Source organism: Vombatus ursinus, unplaced genomic scaffold (assembly GCF_900497805.2).
Source record: "Vombatus ursinus unplaced genomic scaffold, bare-nosed wombat genome assembly UNPS02005459.1, whole genome shotgun sequence".
Lineage (NCBI taxonomy): Eukaryota > Metazoa > Chordata > Mammalia > Diprotodontia > Vombatidae > Vombatus > Vombatus ursinus.
In genome coordinates, this window is record NW_020945237.1 from 14,509,374 (window position 1) to 14,533,723 (window position 24,350).

Here is a 24,350-nt window from a genome sequence, read left to right on the forward strand (position 1 = left end):
CTCTCTCTCTCTCTCTCTCTCTCTCTCTCTCTCTCTCTCTCCAGCCCTGTTGTTTCATTGATGTAAGGAACTTGAGGAAACTGCCTCTACCTATTCTCTAACTTATAGGTATGAAGTGATGCCCACCTACATGAGTGATGGTTCTTTTTCATTCTTTAGAGACTGTAATATTGTTGTAGGATCATAGAAAATTGTAAGGTACCTTGGAAGCCACCCCTACCCCCTCATTTATAGATGGGGAAACTAAGGCAGAGATTAAGGGATAGGATTTGAACTCAAGTCCTTCAACTCCAAAGCCCTGCTCTTTCCATTGTACAATGCTGCCTCCCATAATTCATGGACACACAATAGTAGCGAAATATTCGTATTAAAAATTGGCTTTTTGTTTCTAGGAGAAGTTTGTGGTCATTAAGGAAGACTTGCATTTTGCAACCTAATCTCATCTTAACCCTGGATCTGATTTGTTGTCAACTTGTACTGTCTGTCCTAGATACACACGTACATACACTGTTGGACAAGAGCTATCAATTTTCTAGTTACCTGCATATCATAATCTGAGTAGTTGGCCATCTTCATCTACCTGTTTTTCCCTGTGGGGATTATTAGACCAAACAGATCTCATCTTAGAGATTCTGTAGTCTCCTCAAGTTTTATGGAACCAGCACAATGTCAAGGACAAGCAGTAACATCACCATCTCTAAGGAATCCATCTTCAATTTGGACACTGCTCTGAATCTCCTTCATGATCAGTGAAACACCCTTGGTGAGCATATGTCTCCCTATTTTATTAAAGACTGCTGTCTTTCAAGGAATTCTGAACAATTTTGATGCATTCTGGAGACAATGTGTTTATTGAATCCAATCATTTAAAAAAAACAAGCAATAAGCATGATAGGATCTTATATATTCTATATTTCTCAGTCAGTTGTCCGATGTGACATTGTATAGAATCACTTGTGAAAGTCTGCCTCTATTAATACCCTTTTTGTCCATGTAGCATAGAGCTGATGCAGTGGATAGAGTGCAGGACCTAGAGTCAAAAAGATCTTAATGCAAATTTAACCCTGGGCAAGTCAACTTAACCCTGTTTGCCTCAGTTTTGTCATCTGTAAAAAATGAGTTAGAAAAGACAATGACGAATCACTCTAGCATCTTTGTCAACAAAACCCCAAAACGGCTAATGACTGAAAAAGACTAAGAGTTGGAAAGTGGGTGTCTATGTAGGTTGGTCATTTCTGATTTTCTGAATCCTCTTTTTTTTCAGAATTAATAAAATCTGAGATTTCCCCCCAGGATTTCTGAATATTCTCTTTCGGATCCCTTGTGAATCTCCTTCCCTCAACACTGTCATACCCGAGTCACTGCCAGCATGGATTTCTTCTGTGTACACTAGGTTGAATCCGGCTGCTTTCTCTTTGTTCTGCCTGCCTTCGGCAGGGTATAAAATACTCTTTTCTAGCAGTTTAGCTTTGAAGGGAGGAGCAGCAAGACAGTGCGCTGCACTGAGTTTTTGAGATTTTGTTTTGTTTTTAAGGACAGGGGACATATGAGCATGTTGGTGGGTCCTTTAGAGAATACAAAGGCAAGTAAACAAGAGAGGAATAAAAGGGCTCTTGAGCATCAGTGAGGAGGTCATAAACAGAACGTCTATTATTGCAAAATTGTACAAAGAACAATCACCGGGAGGTGAATTACTTATCACAAATTAACCACTAATTTTCCGAGGGTTTCAGTTTGTATACCGAGGTAGGATGGGGGTGACTGTTAGGAGAAATTGAGATATGGGAGGGCACAGAGCCCTGACAATTGTCAAGCGCTACCAGGGGACGCAAAGCGTTTTTTAGAGCGCAGGGGAAGCCGGAAGCGGCGGTGGGGCTGTTGGGTTTAAAACCGTTCACCCATGCAGCCGGTTGTTAAAATGGATGTTAAAGGGACAAACATCTGAACCTATCATTCTTACTAAAAGCACGGCAGAGATTTATTTAATCCTTTAAAAATGAAAGAAGAGAAGCGGGTACTGGTTTCCGCCGCCAAGCCGGGAGCCTGGTCCAAGCTCCAAGGGATGCGATGCCATAGGATGCACAGGGATGCGGCGCACCCTCCAAGCAGGGCGGGGCGGGGGGCGGGAGCCTAGGCCTCCGCCTGCAGACGCATGCGCCTCAGCGTGTTCTTTCTCTCTCCTCCCCTCGCCCCCGTCTCCTAGCAACTGAAAACAACCCGAAGCCCAAGCCCAGAGGAGCGAGGGAGGGAGAGGGCGGGAGCCGTTGTTCACGGTTCACAAGGCAGGTAAGGCCAAGGCTGACAAGAAAGGGATAGCTTGGAGGAAGCCGAGAGGGCCAGGGAGCAGGTAGAGTCCCTGGAACCCCGGGCCGGTGAGGCCGGCTCCGAGGAAACGCTCCAGACCAGACCAAGTGTTCTCAGGCGACCCCACCCCACACACCCTGTGCTGAGCATCTCCAAAGCCTGGCCTGGCTGAGGCAGGGTGGTTGGTTTTTGCGTTTTCCTTTTCCCTCAGTTCCCTTCATCACCGTTTTCCTCCTCCCCTTCCTTTTCCAATGCCTCTTCTCCTTTCACCACCACTTTCTGCCTCCTTTCCCTTCTCCTTTTTTCTTCTTTCTTTCCTTCTCCTCTTCCCTCCCTTTTCATTGTTTCTTCCTTCACTTCTCCTTCCCTCTTTCACCTTCTATTTCATCTTCCCTCTTGCTTCTCCTCCACCTCAAATTCTTTCATCCTATTTCCTCCTGCCTCCTCTTTTCCTATCACCTCTTCTTTACTCTTTTCCTTTTCTCTCTCCCCTCTTACTCTTCTCTTTCCTTGTACTTGTCTTTCTTTTTTCCCTTCTCCTCTCCTTCCTTTTCTTCTACCTCCTTCATCCTTCTCTTCCTTCTTCCTGCCCTGTACTGGCCAGCCTTGGAATCAGGAAGACCTGAGTTCATATACTAACTGTAGGCAAATCCTTTAACATCTCAATGCCCCCAGGCAACTCTCCAAGACTATAATGTGCAGTGTGGGAAGTTTGCCAGATACACATCAGGAGTTCATACTTATGACTCCATTACAAGTCTAGAACTGATCCTTCTCCCACCCCTACCTCCTTTAAAAGAAAACATAGTGACGAATTAATCAAATTCCTCCTGGTTTTAAGAAGTCATAAAAAAAGAATAAAGAAGGGAAGGGAGAAGAAAGCATGACCAGAAAAGGGAGCTAGGAGCCTCAAATAGAAATTGTTTTCAACACAGTTTTACTTATGTCCAAATCAGAATAGAGAGGCATCGTGGAGTAAAGACTAGAAAGCAAACTTCAGAACCAGGAAGATCTGAGTTCTAGTCACCTGACACATATGTGACTCTGGCAAGTCAGGTGCTCTAGGAGGCAACTCTTTAAGACTATAACTTGATGGAGAAAATGCTAACCTGTACCCTAACCATGTATGTTTCCCCATGGGTGTTAAGGTTCTATCCTAAATCTGTTTTCTTCTCCCTCTCGATTTTTTCTCTTCTACATTTCTTCTTTCCTATCTCTTTTATTTTCCGTCTCTATCTGTTTCTGTGTCTCTTTGTCTCTGTGTCTTTGTCTCAGTCTCTCTGTGTCTCTCCCCTGCCCCTGCCTCCGTAAGCTCCCATTTGTCTAATGAGCCTATTTCAAACGGGGTGTCCCAGAGATGTCTCAAAGTCAGCACCTCCCTCTTTTCCAAACTTCTTTATTTCTGTTGAAGGCACCACTGTCCCTCCAGTTTCCCAGGCTCACTCCCCCAGGATTATCCTGGACTCTCGTTCTCCCTCACCCCACATAGCCAAACACATGCTGTTTCTGCCATCATAATATCTCCTGCATCTGATCCCCTTTTCTCCGCTCAGGACACAGCCACCTACCATCTTCATTCTGGCCCTCAGGACCTCTCACCTAGATTGCTACAACATCCTTTGTGCCTCAAGTCTCTCACCACTCTAGCGCATCTCACGTACTGCTACCAAAGTAATTTTTCCCTGAGTGCAAATCTGACTGTGTGATCCCCCTACTCAGTCAACTTCAGCATTTTTCTATTTTCTCAAGGATCAAATGTAAATTATTCCTCTGTTTAGTTTTAAAACCATACACAAGCCGGCCCAACCTATCTTAATGGACTTATTGGACATTATTCCCTCTCCCATACCCTGCAAATCCAGACAAAGCTGGCATTTTGTCTAATCCTTTCACGCAACATTCCATTTTCTGTCTCCATGACTTTGTACTGGCTCTTCCTTTTGCCTGGAATGCACTCCCTCCTTACTCTTTATCAGAGAATCCTGCTCTTCCAGATACACCTCAAGCATTTTCTTCTGCATGGAACCATTCCAACCCTTCTCACCTCTTAGTATCCTCTTTTCCCCACCTAATGTATTTAACTACTATACGTTTGTGTGTGTGTGTAATATATATGTATATATGTGTATATACCTCTATTTGTATTTATGCACCTTATATTTATCCTATACATATACATGTACTGTACATGTCCTCCATTAAAAGGTAAATATGTAGGGATTATTTCATTCTTTGTACTTGTATTCCCAGTGCTCAGGATAGTGCTTGGCACATAGTAGGCATTTAATACTTGATTCATTGATCGGTAGAGGGCATTTCTTCACAATTTCTCTGTAACAATGAAATCGTGGGTCCCAATTCATGCCCAAACCAGAATATTACTGTGGCACTCCCAGAGTTGTTACTCCAATCTTTGTGTAAGTTCCCTCTTTACTTACTATTACAAACCACTCACAGGTGCTAAGACTTAGCATTAGAAGATCCCAGAGATATAAGTCCCGTCCCTCGGTTCTCTGACTCCAAATCCAATGTTCTTTCCAGAATATCCACTTTTTCCTTAAGGCCAGAACAGGGACTAGGAATGGGGGAGGGTCTGTAACCCCTGGCTCTGAGCTCAGGCCACATCCACAGGGAACTGTTAGGCAAACCCCGATCAGAGGCCCTGGGCAACACAGCCTAGGGATTTGGTGGAGACTGGGGTTTTATTTACTATTGTCAGACTGACCCTCTGAGCCAAATGCCGGGGGGGGGGGGGGCTCCCAGGGCCTCATGAGGGCAGGGAGTTGGAGAGAGCCTCGAGATTTTGCAGGGTAGAAATGCTTTGCCTCACTGGCCCCCAGTCAGTCAACAAGCATTGATTAAGAACCTACTATGTGCCAGTAACTCTGCTAGGTGATGGAAATACAAAGAAACCATTGGAAGCCAGATAGCACAACTATTTGCAGATGTAAGTTGTTTCTCAAATGTTAGTTGTTCATAAAGAATAATTTATTAGGATCACTCAGTTTATAAGAGACAGAACAATTTTTATGACCTTATTAAATTATATACATGTATACATATGTATGTGTATATATGTGTATATATTTATATATACACATGTATACACACACATTTTATAACAAAACAGCCAAATGAAACAGGTCACAATATCATATGTATTCCTATTTCTTATTCTTTTATATTGAAATAATTGTTTGATTGGTTGTTAAGTTCACAATAAGAAAATAAAATTTTTAAATGATACAGATATGGCTTTTCCTAAAGATATTGGTATGGCCTAGATGACTTGTTAAGGTTTTGCCCCAAGGAGCATTCAGTATAGTGCCCAGTGCCTGACCCATAGTAGGTACCTAAATTCTAGTTGACTGACTAATTCACATCAGACACACAGCTACTAGCTTGGTTCAGGCCTTCCTCACCTCTTCTCTTGATTGTCCCAACAGCCTCTTAACTGGTCTCCTTGCCTAAAGTCTCTCTCCACTCTAGTCCATTCTAAGCACTGTGGACAAAGGAATTTTTCTTAAATGCAGATCTGACCCTCTCACTTTCCTACTTAATCAATTCTAGTGTCCCCTCTTGCCTCTAGGACAAAATGTAGACTCCTTTCTTTAGCTTTTGAAGTACTTTACAGCCTTACCCCAACCTCTCTTCTAATTTTATTTTCTGTTGCTTCTTCTCCTACACTCTGGAATCCAGTCAGATTGAGCCTTTCTCTCTAACTCATGATCTTTCATCTACCATAGCCATGACTAGAATGTATACTCTCTTTATCACCCCTTCATAGAATCCCTCTCTTTCTTCACATTCTACATGAAGCCTTTCCTGATCTCCCAACTCCTATTACCTTCCCTCTCAATCTAGCTTTTTAAAAACTGCTTTGTATTTATTCTCTTTATGTGTTTGTTTATAGATGTATTTCTTGCTTTCCTCATTAGAATGTAAATTCCTTGCCAGTAGAGATTATTTAATTTTTTTTTATCTATGTCCTAAACACATACCATAATTCCTGGCACATAGTAGGTGCATAATAAATGTTAACTACTGACTGATGGAGTAAAATTCTGCTCTGATCATCAATTGTATAATATTATAATATAATATAATATAATATAATAAAATAATGTAATATAATATTATAATTATACTATTATAATACTATTATACTATATTATACTATTGTAATATATTATATATAATATAATGTATTATAATATAACAATAATTCTTCTCTGATTATCAGTAATATATAACAATAATAATAATATAGTTGCTGTTTATATGGTATTTTAACATAACCACCCTATGATAATAGCACAGTACAAATGCTGTTATCTTTTTTTATGCTTGAGGACCTAAAGCCCTTCTTAAATGATTTGTCCATGATAACACACCTGCTTAATATGTGAGACCCAACTTATCCTCTACCCTTTGCTGAGCTGAGGATGATCCTCAGATGAAAAGATATACAGCCCATACTCAAAATCTTTCCTACTTGATAATAGGACCTATTAGATCTATGAGGTGATGAATTTTTAAGCCATGACAACTCTTTCTTATAGTATAATTTTTTTTTACTAAGCTATAGAGAGTTTGTGATATTTGCTGATTGCAGGAATACCCACACCAATAAAATTACAGCTTCTTGACACATAGCTTTCATTTAAAAAAACAAAAACAAAAAAACCTCTTTCTGTCGTCAACACCATTAATGACTATGCAGAGCAGATTAATTACCAAAAAATGGGGGTGTAAGGTTACACAAGTTCACAAAATTAACTTCTGTATCCATTCCATGAAAGGGTCATTCCCACAAAGTAATTTCGATCAACCCGTATGATGAAAGAGAGAGGAGAGAGGAAAAAGAGAGAGACAGAGAGAGTACATGAATATGCTGGATTTACCATAAAAAATTGATTCTCCTGGCTATTCAGTCACTCTTTCTTATAGAGTCAATCATTGGTTTTTAGCATCATTGTTGTCCACATTGCACACACAAAGTCGGGACTTTTCAACATTATTCTCAATAAACCCATCAAATATAAAATGTAAAATAGTAATAGTAAGTGGTAGAGAGAAAACTGAGTGATTTTTTTTTGTCTATCCTTTTAGAATGGGTAAAAAAGTAAAGAAGGAAGTAGAGCCTCCTCCTAAGGATGTGGTAAGTTTTCTGGTTTGCAATATACTATAAGAAAATTCTTCATTTGATGGCACTTTGACTATTGATTTTTTGACAACTGTATCTGAAAAATGGACCTTGGAGACAGTATAAACTATACTATTTATATACATGGAGATATATGATTACATAAGTCCAAAGTCTGGCTAATGTCTAAATTAACCAGTTCTAATTTAGTATTATATCTTGGAATAGAAATTTGAAACATTATGATCACTTAATTACAAGATTAGAGACCCACAATTATTTTCATTTCAAGTATGTGAGTGATATATTAAGTTAATGAGTAAGCCTTTTTAGTCCTTTGAAATATTTAGCCAAAATTTACTGTTTGATGTTCTTTAATATTCACAAGAATCAGAATTTAAACTGTTTTATGTGAAGAAATTATGTCTAAAAATTAGCTCAGATCTCTGGATATCAGAAATATTACATTATTTACCCAGAATCATGAAGGATATCAGTGCTTCACCAGTACTACATCATTTGGCCATTTTTCACCATGCAAGACATATATATCTATTGATGTCTCTTTCTTTTGAAAAAAAAAGTTATCTTTTTAAAGTCTACCACCAACTGAGATTCTGTTTGTTCAAGCTAAGGGGATTCCCTTGGGCCATTTGTGTATCCAACTTCATGCTTGTGAAGAGGCAAATATGAATAAAGTATAAAATAAAACTTTTTGTAAAACAGTCATAGATGTGGTTTTCCTCTTTTATTTTTTTAATTTATTTTTTATTTTTTTGGCTAGGCAATGGGGTTAAGTGACTTGCCCAGGGTCACCCAACTAGTAAGTGTTATGTGTCTGAGGCCGGATTTGAACTCAGCTCCTCCTAATCCAGGGCCAGTGCTCTATCCACTGCTCCACCTAGCTGCCCCAATGGTATTCCTCTTTTAAAAAATGAAGAGGGGCAGCTAGGTGGCACAGTGGATAGATCTCCGGTCTTAGAATCAGGGGGACCTGAGTTCAAATCCAGCCTCAGATACTTGACACTTACCAGCTGCATGACCCTGGGCAAGTCACTTAACTCCGATTGCCACACCAAAAAGCAAACAAAAAAATGAAGAGATAGGATTTAATTTTAATATTTAATATAGTCTTAGAATTGGAAGAGCCTTTAGATGATGCACATCAAAACAACCTCTAAAGTTTCATCTCAGATTCAGCGAATTGGCAAAGATGACAAAAGATGGAAATAATGATTGTTGGTGGGTTTGTAGGAAGACAGGCACACTGATCTGCTGTTTGTGGAACTATAAATTGATCCAAACTTTATGGAAAGGAATGTGGAAATATGCTAAGAAAGTGGCTAAAATATCAATTATCCTTTGACCCAAAGATGCCCCAGCTGTATACACCAAACTGTGTACAGCAGTACTATTTATAGTAGCAAAGATTTAGAAACGAAACAGATAGCCATCTGTCAGAGAATGCCTGAACAAATTATTACACATATATGGAGTACAGCTGTGCTATTGGAAATGGTGAATTTGAAGAATTTGATGAGAGGCGTATGAACTGGCATAAAACAAAGTAAGAAGGATGAATAAACAATACATACGATGACTACAACGAGATCACTGGAAAGAACACCAGACATTGAAACTGAAGATTGTTGAGTTCAATTATTGTGACTCGGCCTGGCCCAGAAGAAGGCCTGATAACTCCAGTTCCTTCAGCCATTCCTTATATTAGATGATTTGCTGAGTCCTCACTATCATAGGGCAGCTGCAGCTTCCCCTGGCCATGAGCCTGGAGCAAAACTCTGTACTCTAGATGTGGCCTGACCAGTACGGGATAAAAGGGAACTACTGTATCTTTGTCTGGATGTTCTATTTCCATTAATACAAGCTAAAACTGCATTAGCTTTGTTACAGGCCATACCATACCATTCGCTCATACCAAATAGTTTCCTGGAAGATAAGTAGCCTATTTTTTTTTTAATCAGAATTCTTTAGAAAGAACATGTTCAGTCTGAGATTAGAGATTTGGGACTGTGTTTGGAACCAAGATCTTTGACCCACCCATATTATAATCCTTTATAATTAGCCTTCTTAGAATGTGGTGTGCCAAATAGTTAAACCAATACTTGAATAAGATAAACATGTTTGCCTTAAAGTTTGTCTGTAGACAACTAAATAATTTACTGAACTCAGTGAAACCCCTTAGACCTCCTTACATAGTGGTAAATGATACCACTGAACAGCAGTAATGCACTAACTAGTTACACAGATCACTTACCTCTGGTTCTACTGTTTCCCCCAGTTATTGTGATAACAGTATATTCCTCCCTTATTCCCTCTCCCTCCTCTCCAGGGCCTCTGGAGGGGACATAGGCATATTCTTTATTAACTCCCTAGTGTTAGTTCTCTAGGCCATAATCTTTACAATTGGCCAGATAGTAGAACCACACCCATTTCTATCAGTTACTTAAAATCGAATGCATTTCAGGCCCTTCTCTAGATCTCACCTGCACAGAAGCAAATTGTTCCCATGATTGCCAAGGAAGATTCTGAGCAAAATCCGAGTTAAGAGGTCTGAGGCATGGAAAAGTAGACAAATCTTCCACATTTGTGGTAGCACTAATGCATACAATTTAGTCACTGGAAAATAGTGAATGAGTCAACGTAACTATCATTTAAAACTCAGAAAGGCCTGCATACAAGAAGATAAGTGTTACATGACCTTATCCAAATTGGTTTCAATAACAGAGACTTTGTTCTGCATGGGTCCTCTCTTGCTTTCCCTGTAACTGTGGCAGCCTTAAACCTTAAGATTTGTGGAATGTCTTGGATTCCCTTCCATGGGCAGTAAATATTCCTAGATCATCAAGGCTGTCTTTGGCATGGCTACCAGATATGCATATGGGGAGAATTCACAGACTACCTGGAAAGATCGGTGTCTATGGATCAGCTGGCTACTTGGGACCTTGAATAAAATGTCACACGATGTATAGCATGACTTAGTAGAGAGAGCTCTGGACTTGGAATCAGGAGTCCTAGGTTCTCTTCTCAGCCTCTGCCACTTCCTAGCTATGAACTTTAGCCAAATCATTAAAAGAACCACTCTATGTGCCTCAGTTTCCTCATCTGTAAAATGAGGATAATTATTTTTCTCTACCTGCCTCACAGGATTTATGTAGGGAAAGTTCTATATAAATGTGAACTTAGTATTCACATTCTTGAGAAGTGATCCATTGTCATGAGGATTATGATATTCCCTTGTAAAAGTAGTAAGTCTGTTTAAAAATATTCTTTACATGATACCTTGGTCATAGAAGCATTCTAGTATTCAATCCCTCCAATTGAAACGAAGACCTCTGTCTACCCTGCTACTAGTCATGCCATGAACATAGAACTTATACTCTTAACACAGAACCAGAAGTATCATGCCCTTCTTTGACTAGAGAAGACAATGGAATAGCATTTATTAAATGCCTAATATATACAGGGCATTATGTTTATCACTTTACAAATGTAATCTCATTTAATCCTCAATAACAATCCTGTTACTGATACTATTACTATCCCTATTTTATAGTTGAGACAGACAGTGGATAGAGTGCCAAGACTCATTTTCTTGAGTTCAAACCTAGGCTTAGACACTTACTAGCTGTGTGACCCCTGGGCAAGCCACTTAACCCTATTTGCCTCCGTGTTTTCATCTGTAAAGTGAGCTGGAGAAGGAAATGGCAAAACATTCGTATCTCTGCCAAGAAAACCTCAAAAGGGGTCACAAGGAGTTGGACATGGCTAAAAAATGACTGAACAATAAAAACGGTCACATAGTAAATGTATTAGGATTTGAACTCGGGTCTTCTTGACTCCACGCTAAGAGCTATCTCCACCATCACTCAGTGACCCCTCGCAATAATGCTAACAGATAAAATTCATGTTTCTCACCTCCACCTAATGTTTTATTAATAACATCACAGTGAGCCTACAGGGTCTCCTCCCAAAAGTACATAAAATTCACCCCAGAACTGTAGCCAATTGTTTCTACTTTTTGCTGTGCATATATCTTAGGTACAAATAATAGTTCTACATAGGCTTCCTCATGGCAGCTGAAGTATTTCCATTCCATGCACAGGTTTTACCTGGAAGAATAAAAAAAAACCCCAAAAACCTTGAAGAGGGGGGTAGAGTCAAGGTAGTGAAGTAGAAGAGGCAGCAAGCTCTCCCCACATTCCCCTTGAAATGCCTTATTTAAAGTAATGTCTGAAATAGAATTTAGGTACAGCAGAGTCAACAGAAGGTGAGGGTGAGACATTTTTTCCAGCCCAAGACTGCTTTGAAGGTTGGAAGGAGACGACTGTGACATGGGGGTGGGGGCTTGCCTGGAGCAGCGTAGTAGCCAGAGCAGCAGAAGCAGCTTAATGAGCTCTCAAGCCAGAGGGAATAAAGGGATCTGGCAACTGGTCAGAAGGAGACTAAAGGGGACTCCTAGGTAACTCCATTGCTATAGCCACTTCTGAGTCACAGTTCCAGGGCAAAGATAGACACTTACAGTCACAAAGGAGCAGGAGCCCTAAGGAAGAGCATCCTTTTCAGTTACAAGATCAGGGGCCCTGAGGAGCAACATCACTTGCGACTGCAAGAGATCAGGGGCACTCCCTGGGTAAGGATCAGAGTGCAGACCAGGAGAGCAGTGACCACACCTCTCCCCAGATCACATCATCTTGGAAGCGCTGAAAACTTCAAACCCCCAGAACTAGCTCCGAAAACAGCAGTGCCTGAAGTCTTGCAACAGTGCCTCTCTGCCAACCTGGGAACAGAGCCCACTTTTAACATAAAGTTGGAAGTCAAGAAATAGGCAGGAAAAATGAGCAAACAAACAACAAAAAAAAGAACCTGATCATAAAAAGTTACTATAGTGACAAGGAATATCAAGACACAAACTCAGAAGAGGACAATGATATCAAAACAACTACAAGCAAAGCCTCAAAGAAAAGAATGAATTGGATATAAGCCCAGCAAGAACTCCTAGAAAACTGAAATTTTTTAAAAAAAAAAATCAAATAAGAAAGGTAAAGGGAATATTGGGGAAAGAAGTGAGAGCTACACGCAAAAATAATCCTTGATCTTATCATCACTCACAAATGTTCTGCTTCCATATTCAAGAAATATTATTTGATCATAATCTTTTATCTTGCCATCTAAATCTATTCTTCATCCTTGCTGTGATCTCCAGTCTCTCAGTATTATCCTAGTATGCTATATCCTAGTATACTAGGATATAGTAAACTGCCACTCTAGTTATACTCTTCTTAACTACCCTGTCTTGACACATTGATGAAATGGTTCAACTCTGTACCCCTACCTGCTCTTAAAACAAGGCCAACTCTTTGGGTAGACCTGCTCTGGTGGATTTATGGGAGAACATGAACAAATCACAGAGTGAGAAGGCACTGATGGATTTAGACATTAGTCAAAGGTAATTTTAGCCATTATGTAGACTTTACCTGAACTAATCAATTCAATTTTACAATAGATTCCTACTGATCTCTAGATATACTTCACCAACAGTTCATATTAGATAAGGTTATAATCTAGTTTTGTCTTGTATCAAACTGCCTCTCACTTTTTGGGATAATTAGAATCTCAAGTCAACAAAAGCTATTATTTGTACCTATTGATGTGGTAAATACTACAGAATTTAACAACTTTTCCTAAACTAACTTTAAAATTTGTGTCCTATGTGGAAATTTTGTTTCCAATGATAATAACATATTTACATTTAAAACATAAATTGGTTTGTTTTGGTTTATTCTTGATTACAAGAGATGCCTCTCTATAGAGGGAAGACGAAAGGAGTATATTTGAGTATCAACAAAAATTTAAATTGTATACATATGCCTATATTTTAAATTTGTAAATTGGTAGCTTGTTTAATTACCAGAGTTTTAAAGAATTCTGAGCCTAGCTAGAATACCTCTTTTTTTTGAGCCCTGTTAGTAATTTTAGTTCATCATTTATTTTGTACATAGTGTGAAATTATAATCTCACCACATGCTTTTTGATGACTGTGGCTTCCTCATGTGAAAGCAGATGGAATCAGTAATTATAGCACTATATTATTTGTTTAGTAATGTGTCATTCTGTTATATCCATCATTTTATTTTCAATTTCCTTAAAATAAAAATTACTATATTATGATAGACTCTGTAGTAGTAACAGACTTCATGCTGACTTCCTCTGCCCACAGCTTCATGCTGACCCTGGCAAAGTGCAATATTTCTCTACCTTTAACAGTTTTTGCCTCCACAATTCTCACATCCTTCCTTACTTTTCTCACTTATTTTTTAAATAAAATGAGACCCTATGGTCTCATACCTCTCTTTTCTCAAGCATTAAAATTATTCTTTTGAATAAATATGTAGCCTAAGTATAAATCACTGAAAAAAACAGTTATTTTACTCATCTGTATCCTACTTTAAACAAACCTAATATGGTGAAAGGCAGCTACGTGGCTCAATGGATAGAGTACTGTGCCTGGAGTCAGGAAAACCTGAGTTCAGATCTACTAGCTGTGTGACCCTTGGTAAATCGCTTAATCTCTACTTTAATCTTCTGTGAAGGAAATAGCAAACTACTCCAGTATCTTTGCCAAGAAAACCCCATGGACAGTATGGTTCACAGAGTCACAAAGAGTCAGACATGACTGAACAACTGAACAAAACAACAGAAAAATTTGGCGAAATCTTTATTATCTAGGATTCTATCAATCAGTACTTTTGTAATTATCCTGTGCACCAAATGAGGACAGATGGACTGGATTCAATCTTGGACATGCATTATCTACAGGGCTTATGGAAACCCAGGAAGTTTCCTCCCTGGGAATATCAGAATTGGCTTACTTCTCACACATTTGAGGGAGCTCATCTGCTGGCAGCCAAAGTATCCAATTAACATTTTGAGCACAAACATTTATTGCAATATAAATAAGTATATAAATGGGGCTAAAGTCCAAGTCCAATAGTAACAATAGAACAAATTCACAGCATCAGTAAGGAAATTCCTGCAACACAGATGAAGAGTTAGAACTTTTTCAGTGAAGACTTCTTTAGCATCCCCTCTCAGTCCTGGTCTTCCCTGACTTTGGCTTCTTGGAACGTTACTGCTGCCCTTACTTATTTGCCTGGCCCGGGGAGGTTGTCCTGACCCCCAAATATCGTGCCTTAACTCAGGCAGAAATCCTTAGGAATTGATCGGACAGCCGATGCTTCAGCCGCTGCCACCACTTGGCATGGCTCCTAGGCCCTCCCAGCTGCACACAAGTGGCTCACCTCCTCCCAGCTCTCTGGTGTCTTCTAATCAATGCTAATGCTTTGTGCATTCACCCCTGTACCTCCGGTTCACGACAATCTAGAAAATACACGTTTTACTCTTCTCCACTGTGTTCCTTCTGTAACCCCAAGAATAGAGAAAGAGAAAAGATTAAAAGTCACTACACTCTCCACTTTCTTCCCTTTCCCCTCCTCCCAAATCAAGAATTTGCTATTCTTGAAAACTATACTGACTGTATAGGTACAGTCCATGGGCACATATTGTATAACATCTATCAAATTATACCTAATACCTTATACATATGTAATAATATTATTATATATCTGGTTACTTGGATCATGTGCAGATACCCGTGGTGTCCAATAGCACATTGTGATGTTGCATACTAGACATCAGAGTATGGGTTGTGGAATCAGGAAAGACATGAGTTCAAATCTTGCCTCAGACATGTATTAACTAACTCTGAGCAAGTCATTTAACCTCTGTCCACTTCATTTTCCTCATAAGCAAAAATGAAGATGATAATAGCACCTCTATTCTAGGGTTGTTATGAGGACAAAATGAGAATAATATTTGTAAGGCACTTTGCAGACTTTAAAACACGGTATAACAGTAATTATTATTAATTTACCAAACACACAGGCAGGAGGACAAACAAACATGACAACTATTTTTAAGTACTTGAAGGGTCATCATCTAGAAGAGGGAAAAGCCAGGAGCAATGGGTGCAAGTTAGTTGCAGAGGGTTGCCGTAAAGAAACACTTCCTGACTATTAGAACACTCCAGAGGTGGTCGGGACCCTCCCTTTGGGGCTCATCAAGTAGATACTAAATGATGACTGTTGGGCACATTGTAGGAGAGATGGCTTTTGTGTATAGGCTGAACTAGATGTCCCCTGAGGTCCCTTCTAACTTTCAAATTCTGTAATTTCTGTGAAAGTGATTGGGGAATGGCTGCACAAACTGGGGTATATGAGTGCAGCAGAATATTACTATGCAAGAAGTGATGACAAATAGGAGGAAGTCAGAGAAATGGGGAAAGATTTTGCACGCCCTGTTGCACAGTATAGTGAACAGAACCAAAAGGATCACATACAGAATTGCTACGATAATGTATATGAAAAGAACACTGAATTCTAAGGAGCTGTAATAACCAATCTTGGTCTAGAGTACAGAAAATGAAACACCCCACCCTCCTCTTGGCAGAGAGGTAGGGAAACAAAGGGACAGAATGCTTCATCATATCAAATGCAGACATATGTTCATTATTTATGCTTAATTGTTTTTCTCTGTTACAAGGAAGGATTTAATTCTAGGGTGGAGATGTATGTACACACACAAATATGTGAAAATACTGGTGATGTAAAACAAGAAAATTCTTATTTTTTAAACAGACAAAATTCACTCAAAGTGGCTACTGACTATATCCTCTGAAGCTTATAATATGTTCTATATTTCTGGAAATCTTTAATTTTTGTTTCTATGATACATTCTAAAAGTTTATTTGTTAGTAAAATATTACTATTTTTTATTTCAGTTTGATCCATTAACAATTGAAAGTAAAAAGGCAGCAACGGTGGTGTTAATGCTTAATTCTACAGAAGAAGAGATTTTGGCTAAAGCATGTGAAGCCATTTATAGATTTGCCTTAAAAGGTTTGTTTTTTTCCTGTTTTTCTGTTTTATAAGTTATTTTTGAAATGTTTACAACATGATAAACTCCATTTTTTACTCCATGCTTAACTTACTCCTTGTCAAATTAATTCTTTAAGGAGAATCAGGTTTCCTTTAACACATTCCCTGAGAGAATTAATGTATCTCCCTAAGGGCCTAATAATTTAATGTCAAGAGATAATTTATACATAATAGAATAAAGATAAACAGTTTTAAATTCCTGATCTCCTTCCTTACTACATGTTCCATATTAGAAAGTTATTAGGCCAATATGATACAGAATTTACAAATAAATCTAAGTAGTTGGTATAATTTCAATATTGAATAAAAAGCACTGAATTTTCATTATGGTGTACAAAGTTAGGTTGTTTTTTATTGAAATTAGTGTGTGAGTGAATATTTTATTACTGTACTTGGAATTTCATTAACTTTAAAAAATACTTTACATCTAACATATGAAAACAAAAAATAATTAATTTGCCATCTTCATCAGAAGCTTGGATGAGAGCACATCCTAACTGCCCTGTTTGATAGAAGACACTGCCGTCTTTCCAGTCATCCAGGTCCTCACCCTTAGACTCATCTTTGACTCTCCCATTTCCCTCACTCCTCCAATTCCATCACTTGCTAAGTTCTGCCAGTTTTATGTCCATCCATCCATTTCTTGCTAGTTACCTCTACCCTTGACTGGAGCCTCATCATCTCTCAATTAGACTGTTATGAGAATTTCCTATTAGATCCTCTGTTTCCCTACTTTCTGTCTTTCCTACATCCTACAACAGCTGCTAAATTGATTCTCCTAAACCATATTACTCCTCTAAGGAAAGATCTTGAACAGCTCCTTGTTTCTTTAGGATAAGATACAAAATCCTATGCCTGACATTTAAAAAGCACGCTTCAGCATGGCTCCCACCAACCTTTCCCATCTTACTTTGTCTTATTCCCCTCCCGATAGTCTCCATTCTAGTAAGTCTGACCTCATAGCTAGTTTTCACACCTGGAATTCCACTGCCCATCTCTCTGTCTTTGCACAAAGGAATACATTTCTTCCTCACTTCTGCAAGATAGACTCGTTGTCTCCAAAACACAGTTCAGGTGCCACCTCCTATAAGAGACCTTTCCTCATCTTCCAATGCTTAGTGCTATATTCCTAATGAAATTACTTTTTATTACTTTGTACATATTTTGTGTTGACTTACCTGTTCCCATGTCGTATGGCCCCAGGAAAATGGAAGTTCCTTGAGGGCAGAGAGTTTTGTCTTTGTTTCCTCAGCCCTGAGCACAATTCCGTGCCCAGAGTGGTTCTTAATAAATGTGCTGGATTGAATTTGTGTTTTCCGCTACATGGTCTTGTCTTGACATTTTAAAACATTGTTTCAACTAGTATTAATCTTACTTAATAAATATGAACTGCAGTCCTATTCCAATGCCTCATTTTTTTTATGTATTCTATGTCATCTTATAATTGATTCTACCCTATAATTGATCCTATTCTGTATTACCGCCCCATTTTGTATGATTGCTCAAGCCACATTGCTAGATCCTTGAGTTGAGCTCAGGAATCAAGCTTGTCCTCTGAGTTAGCTTAAAGTTAGTTTAAAAGAAAGGTTGTTATCTCTCATGTCTATATCCCCTAAAATACTTCATGGATATCCATTTGTTTAGCTCCACAAAATTATGTCTGTCTTTGTGTAAAGGGAGTTTTTATGTCTTCCAAGGAGACAGCAAGTCTGTTAGCTGCAATTCCCTAGCAAAGACTACAAGATACAGATAGGTCCCATAAAACAATTAACATCCCTTAATTGTTAGAGAGGGGCATGATTAGCCTCACCTGAATGCCAACACACCTTTCTCAGCATAGCCAATTCTAATGGTTCTGCCTCAGCCCTACAACCTATCACCTACCAAGACCACTTCTTTGTTGTGTGTTAATAAAGAGGGTTCCCTCCTTCTCTGGAGAGTCTCTGGCTTTTTCAAGGTTGCCAGCATGACCCTCTTTGTTAACAAATATATGCACCACTGTTAATAAACTAATCTTGCTCAGAGTACTGTACCTCAATCTACCTTTATTAAAACAAATTGAGACAGAGGTTACCCTGAGCTTTAGAAGACTATTCTAAGGGAACACAGGGGCTGGAGGATCAAAAAAAGTAGTAAAAGGCTTTGAATATAGGCCCAATGACAGATGGCAAGTCTGTCACATGAATACCAGGAAAGTTATAGCTATAAAGGCTTATGGCCAGAAAGATGGAGACCAGTTGGCAAATTCTTTTTCCACCAAAGTAACTATAATGAATATCTACTAAAGTATGCGTGGAATACTGTCACTGAGGAAAATGTATCCTTGAAGTTTTGAATTAAATGTCAATATTTAAATGTTTATTATATTAATGTTCATTATAATGTATGATATTAGTAATAATATCTAAAAGTGGAGAAAATATAAAATGCCTAGAAAATATATTAAGCTTTATTATTTTTTAAAAGTTAATTGAGAAATCAATACCTATTGACCCATATGCCTACTTATCCATCTCTACAAAATCTTTATGGGAATAATTTACATACACATTGAGTGCATTCTCGATGAAGGCTTGGGTAGGGAAGAGTAGATCACATCTTTATGGTCACACAACTGACTGAAAGGTGCAGAATATATAAGCTCCCACTCTGCTTACTATTTGTTGGTTATTTTTAAAAGAATTTGATTCAGTTCAGCAAAATGTCACTTTAGATTTTCTTCTCTAACAAGGTGTATCAAAATTACACATTTCACAAAAGATAAAATAACAAGAGAGATAATATTTAGACACAAGATAAGGAAACATGTTGCCTGTGTTCCACTGTCACAGAGTAGCTCTCACACAGAGTTTGAACCAGAGAAAGATTCTTTGTAGATGGTGAGGCCTTCCAGATGCTCCAAATTGCATATATGATATTGCTTTAATTTCATCAACTCTCAAAACATTGTGGAGCCTCCTAAATGAGATCCATAATTTCTCCAAATAATTTAGTCCATTTATGAAAGAAAAAACAAGTGCATAAAGAATAATTATTGCCCAAACTAAGATATATAGTTGAGTAGACAACCTATTAGCTTGTCCATCAGTTTCTACATCTTGCAAATGGACAATCATTGGGTCCAAAATTCAATAAGAGAAAAGCAGGCTGGACTGTCTTTGGGAAATTGTAAGTTCTTTTAATGACCCCAAACCTCTCCTTGAATCAAAGGCCCATCTTTTTAATATCAACATTCTTGCAGTGTTGTTGCATGATCGCAAGTCATGAAACACTACTCCAAAGAATTGAAACTGAGGGTCACCCAAAGGTCATTGAAGAGGCACATGGTATGAATGAGCAGGCTGCAACACATTACAAATAAGGAATCATGAAAAAGTAGTTTAAAGAACATCACTAAAAGTCCATGAGCAAAAAAGATAACACTAGTCATACAGGGAGAACAAGAGATGTTCTAGGCTGAATCTAACTCAGGCCACTTCTTTAGAGTTTTGGCTAAATACTGGAACAAAATGAGAAACTCATAGGTCATCACCAACTAAAAAAGATTTACTAATCATAGCACAAGGTTATTCAACCAACATAGACATTCAGGATACCATGAGTTGATTCAGTTGAGTGACCAGCCAAGCATCTGAGAGCTCCTTGTGGCTGCTTTGAATTTAGACAACTAGGAAATTGTGTCAGCAGCCTGAAGCTTTAATATACCAGAACACCCAAGATTCAAGGATGGTCTCAATATCTCTTAAGGAAAGAAAGCCTAACTTGCATGGGAGCAGAGGTTAGGATATGGCTCTTATCACAAAAGGTAACAGATAAACCAACTCTTTCAGTATGGTTATGATGCCTGTGAAACTTGTAATTACTTGGCTTGAGCAGGCAAGGATAGTTGTTATAGGTTTTACCGCAGGGAATTCCCACATGGAGGAGGCCACAGATCCCTCTAATTAATTTATTTCTTTTTTAAAAGTTTTCTTTTTATTGTTTTTTGTTACATTTTGAGTTCTGAGTTCTCCCTTCCTCTGCCCCAACACTGCACTAGAAAAGGCCAACATTTGACACAGACACATACATATGTGCATAAAATTATACAATACACACTTCCATATATCATTTCTTTCTCTGGAGGTAGTAGCATCTTCCTTCACAAGTCATTTCTAGTTGATCTGAATATTCATATTACTCAGAATAGCTTAGTCCTTCATAGTAACTCTTCGAATAATTATGCTGTTACTATATACAATATTCTTTTGGTTCTACTTGTTTCAGTATGCATTATTTCATGCAAGGCTTTTCATGTTCTTCTAAAATCAACCTGCTCATCATTTCTTATAACCCAGTAGCAGCCCATCACAATCATATACCACAACTTATTTAGCCATTCCCCAATTGATGGGCATTCCCTCAATTTGCAATTCTTTGCTACTACAAAGAGAGCTGCTATAAATATTTTAGGACAAATAGGTTCTTTTCCTTTTTCCCTGATCACTGTGGGAAACAGACCTAATCAAGGTATTGCTGGGTCAAAGGATATACATAGTTTTATAACTCTTTGGGTGTAATTCCAGATTGTTTTCCAAAATGGTTGGATCAGTTCACAATTCCACCAACAGTGCATTGGTGTCCCAGTTTTTGCACATCCCCTCCAACATTTGTCATTTTCCCCTGCTATTATTTTAACCAATATTATAGGTGTGAGAGAAGTGATTTTAATATGCATTTCTTTAATAAATAGTGATTTAGAGTATTTTTCATATAACTATATGTGGTTTTGATTTCTTCATAAAAAAACTGCCTGTTCACATCCTTTGACCATTTATCAATTTGGGAATGATTCATATTCATATAAATATGACAAAGCTCTCCACTTATTTGGGATATGAGGCCCTTATCTGAGAAACTGTGTATAAAATTCTACACCCCCCCCAAATTTTCTGCTTTCCAATCTGATCTTGTCTACGTTGGTTTTATTTGTACAAAACCCTTTTAATTTAATGTAATCAAAATTATCCATTTTACATTCCACAATGCTCTCTATCTCTTGTTTATTCATAAATTCTTCTCCTACTCATAAATCTGTTAGGCTATGTGTTCCATAGAGATGATAGTTGAATTTATGGGAGCTGATGAGATCACCAAGTGAAAAAAAATAGAGGGAGAAGATTAGAGGGCCCAAGACAGAATTTTGTGGGGGGAAGCAGGGGCCCACAGTTAGTGAGTATAACTTCCAAAAAGAGCTAGTGTAAAGGCTCCAAATAATATGACTTTAAAATAATAGTTCTCAGTTGTTGTGGGGAATTAAGCTTTTAAGTAATCTGAGTTAATAAAATTTCCCGTGAAATGATGTTTCTTGTTGCCTTTGGATACACAATGAAATGAACTTTTTTTTCCCGTCTTTATTTGTCTCCAAGGAGAATCTGTGAACCATCCTTCCATTTAGTTAAAATTTACATGTGTCTTCTGCTGTCATTTAATTCCTCCCACAGTTTCTCATTTAGAGCAATGGTCTTCAAAGTAGGCATTGTATATATATACATGCACTGATAAAATAGGAGTAAACTATACAAACAGATCTCCTCCTGGATCACTGTCTTGTGGTGGTGGAAAGGCTTGCATTACTCAGTGAAACTGTGAACTATACTATGCAGGATTATCTAAGATGGACAGGTCATAGTAGAGAGCTCTGACAAAAGGTGATCCTTGGAGAAGGAAATGGCAAACCACTCCACTATCTTTGCCAAGAAAACCCCATAGACAGCATTAAAATGATAAAAAAAATATGACCTCAAAAGATGAGCCCCTCAGGTCAGAAGGTCCAACACATTACTAGGGAAGAGTAGAAGACAACTACAAGTAGCTCTAGTATTAATAAAGTGGCTGGGCCAAAGCCAAAAGGAAGCTGAGCTGTGGATGTGTCTAGCGATGAAAGGAATCTGATGCTGTGAAGATCAATGTTGCCTAGGAACCTGAAATATAAGATCTATGAATCAAGGTAAGGATGTGGTCAAACAGGAGATGAAAAGATTAAACATCAACATCTTGGGTGTCGGAGAACTTAAATGCATGATAATGGGTAAATTTGATTCAGGTAATCACTACATATACTACTGTGGGCAAGAATCCCTTAGAAGAAATGGAATGGCCCATGTAGTTAAAAGAATGAGAAAGGCAATACTGAGGTATAGTCTCAAAAATAACAGAATGGTCATTGTTTGAATCCAAGGCAAACCATTAACACCACAGCAATACAAATCTATGCTCCAATCACTGATGCCAAAGAGGCCAAGGTTAATCAATTTCATGAAGACCTACAACATCTAGAAATAACACCAAAAATGTCACATTTATCATAGGAGACTGGCATGCTAAAGTAGGAAATCAAAAGATAATCAGAATAACAAATAACTTTGGCCTGGTACAAAATGAAACAGGGCAAAGGCTAGTTTTATCAAGATAACTCACTGGTCATAGCAAATATTCTTTTTCAATGATGCGAAAGGTGACTCTACACATGGACATCACCGGATGGTCAATACCAAAATCAGATTGATTATATACATTGCAGGCAAAGGTGGAGAAGCTCTGTACAGTCAGTTAAAACTGGAGCTGAGTTTGGCTCAGATCATGAGCTTCTTCAGGAATTTAGATGAAACTGAAGAAAGTAGGGGCAACTATCAAACTGTATAGGTATGACCTTATGAAGTGGAAGTGATGAATAGATTTAAGGAATTAAATCTGCTAGGTATGTGTGCCTGAAAAACTATGAAGAGATGGTTGCAATATTGTATAGGAGGCAGCAACAAAAAAAACATTCCAAAGAAAAAGAAGAGCAAGAAAGAAAAAAGGCTGCCTCATGAGGCTTTACAAATAGCTGAGGAGAGAAGGAAAGGGAAAGGGAAAGGAGAAAGGGAAAGTTATACCCAACTGAACACAAAATTCCAGAGAATAGTAAGGAGAGATAAGAAGGTCTTCTTAAATGAGCAATGCAAAGAAATAGAAGAAAACAGTGGAATGGGAAAGATGAGAACTCTTCAAAAAAAATTAGAGATATCAAGGGAATGTTTCATGCAAAAATGGGTGTGAGAAAAGACAAAAATGGTAGGGACTTAACAGAAGCAGAAGAGATTAAGAAGAGATGCCAAGAATATACAGAAAATTTATGTAAGAAAGGTCTTAACATCACCAATAACCACGATGGTGTGATTATTGCTCTAGAGCTAGACATCCTGGAGAATTAAGTCAATTGGGCCACGGGAAACATTGCTAACAATAAGGCTAATGGAGGTGATGGAATTCCAGCTGAGCTATATAAAATCTTAAAAAATGATGCCGCACCCAGTATGTCAGAAAATTTAGAAAGCTCAACAGTGGCCACTGGATTACAAAATATTAGTTTATGTCCCAATCCCAAAAAAGGGCAACACCAAAGAATGTTGAAATGACTGAACAATAGTGCTCACTTTACACACCGGCAAGGTTATGCTTAAAAATCTGCAAGCCAGGCTTCAGCAAGATGTGAGCTGAGAATTACCAGAAGAGCAGCCTGGTTTTTGAAGAGGCAAAGGAACTAGAGACCAAATTGCCAATGTTGGCTGCATTATGGAGAAAGCAAGGGAGTTCCAGAAAAATATCTATTTCTGCTTCATTGACTATATTAAAGCTTTTGACTGTGTGGATCAAAACAAAATATAGCAAGTCCTCAAAAAGATGGGATTACCAGATCATCTTACTTGTCTCCTAAGGAACCTGTATGCAGATCAAGAAGCAATAGTTATAATTAAACCTGGAAGAACTGATTGGTTTAAGAGTGGGAAGGGGGTATGACAAGGCTGCCTTATTTATTTGCCTTATTTATTTAACTTAGATATTGAGTACATCATGGGAAATGC

At 38.3% G+C, this 24,350-nt stretch overlaps 1 protein-coding gene across 1 annotated transcript in view; it reads left to right on the forward strand.

Moving 5' to 3' along the window:
- The first annotated feature begins 2,248 nt into the window (after nucleotides 1-2,248).
- ARMC3 (armadillo repeat containing 3) overlaps nucleotides 2,249-24,350 on the forward strand; it is a 129,808-nt gene continuing 107,706 nt past the window's right edge. The window contains exons 1-3 of the mRNA XM_027847901.1: nucleotides 2,249-2,286; nucleotides 7,417-7,465; nucleotides 16,308-16,425. Coding sequence (XP_027703702.1) covers nucleotides 7,418-7,465; nucleotides 16,308-16,425 — 166 coding nt within the window. The 5' untranslated portion in view covers nucleotides 2,249-2,286; nucleotide 7,417. The remainder of the gene's footprint in view (nucleotides 2,287-7,416; nucleotides 7,466-16,307; nucleotides 16,426-24,350) is intronic.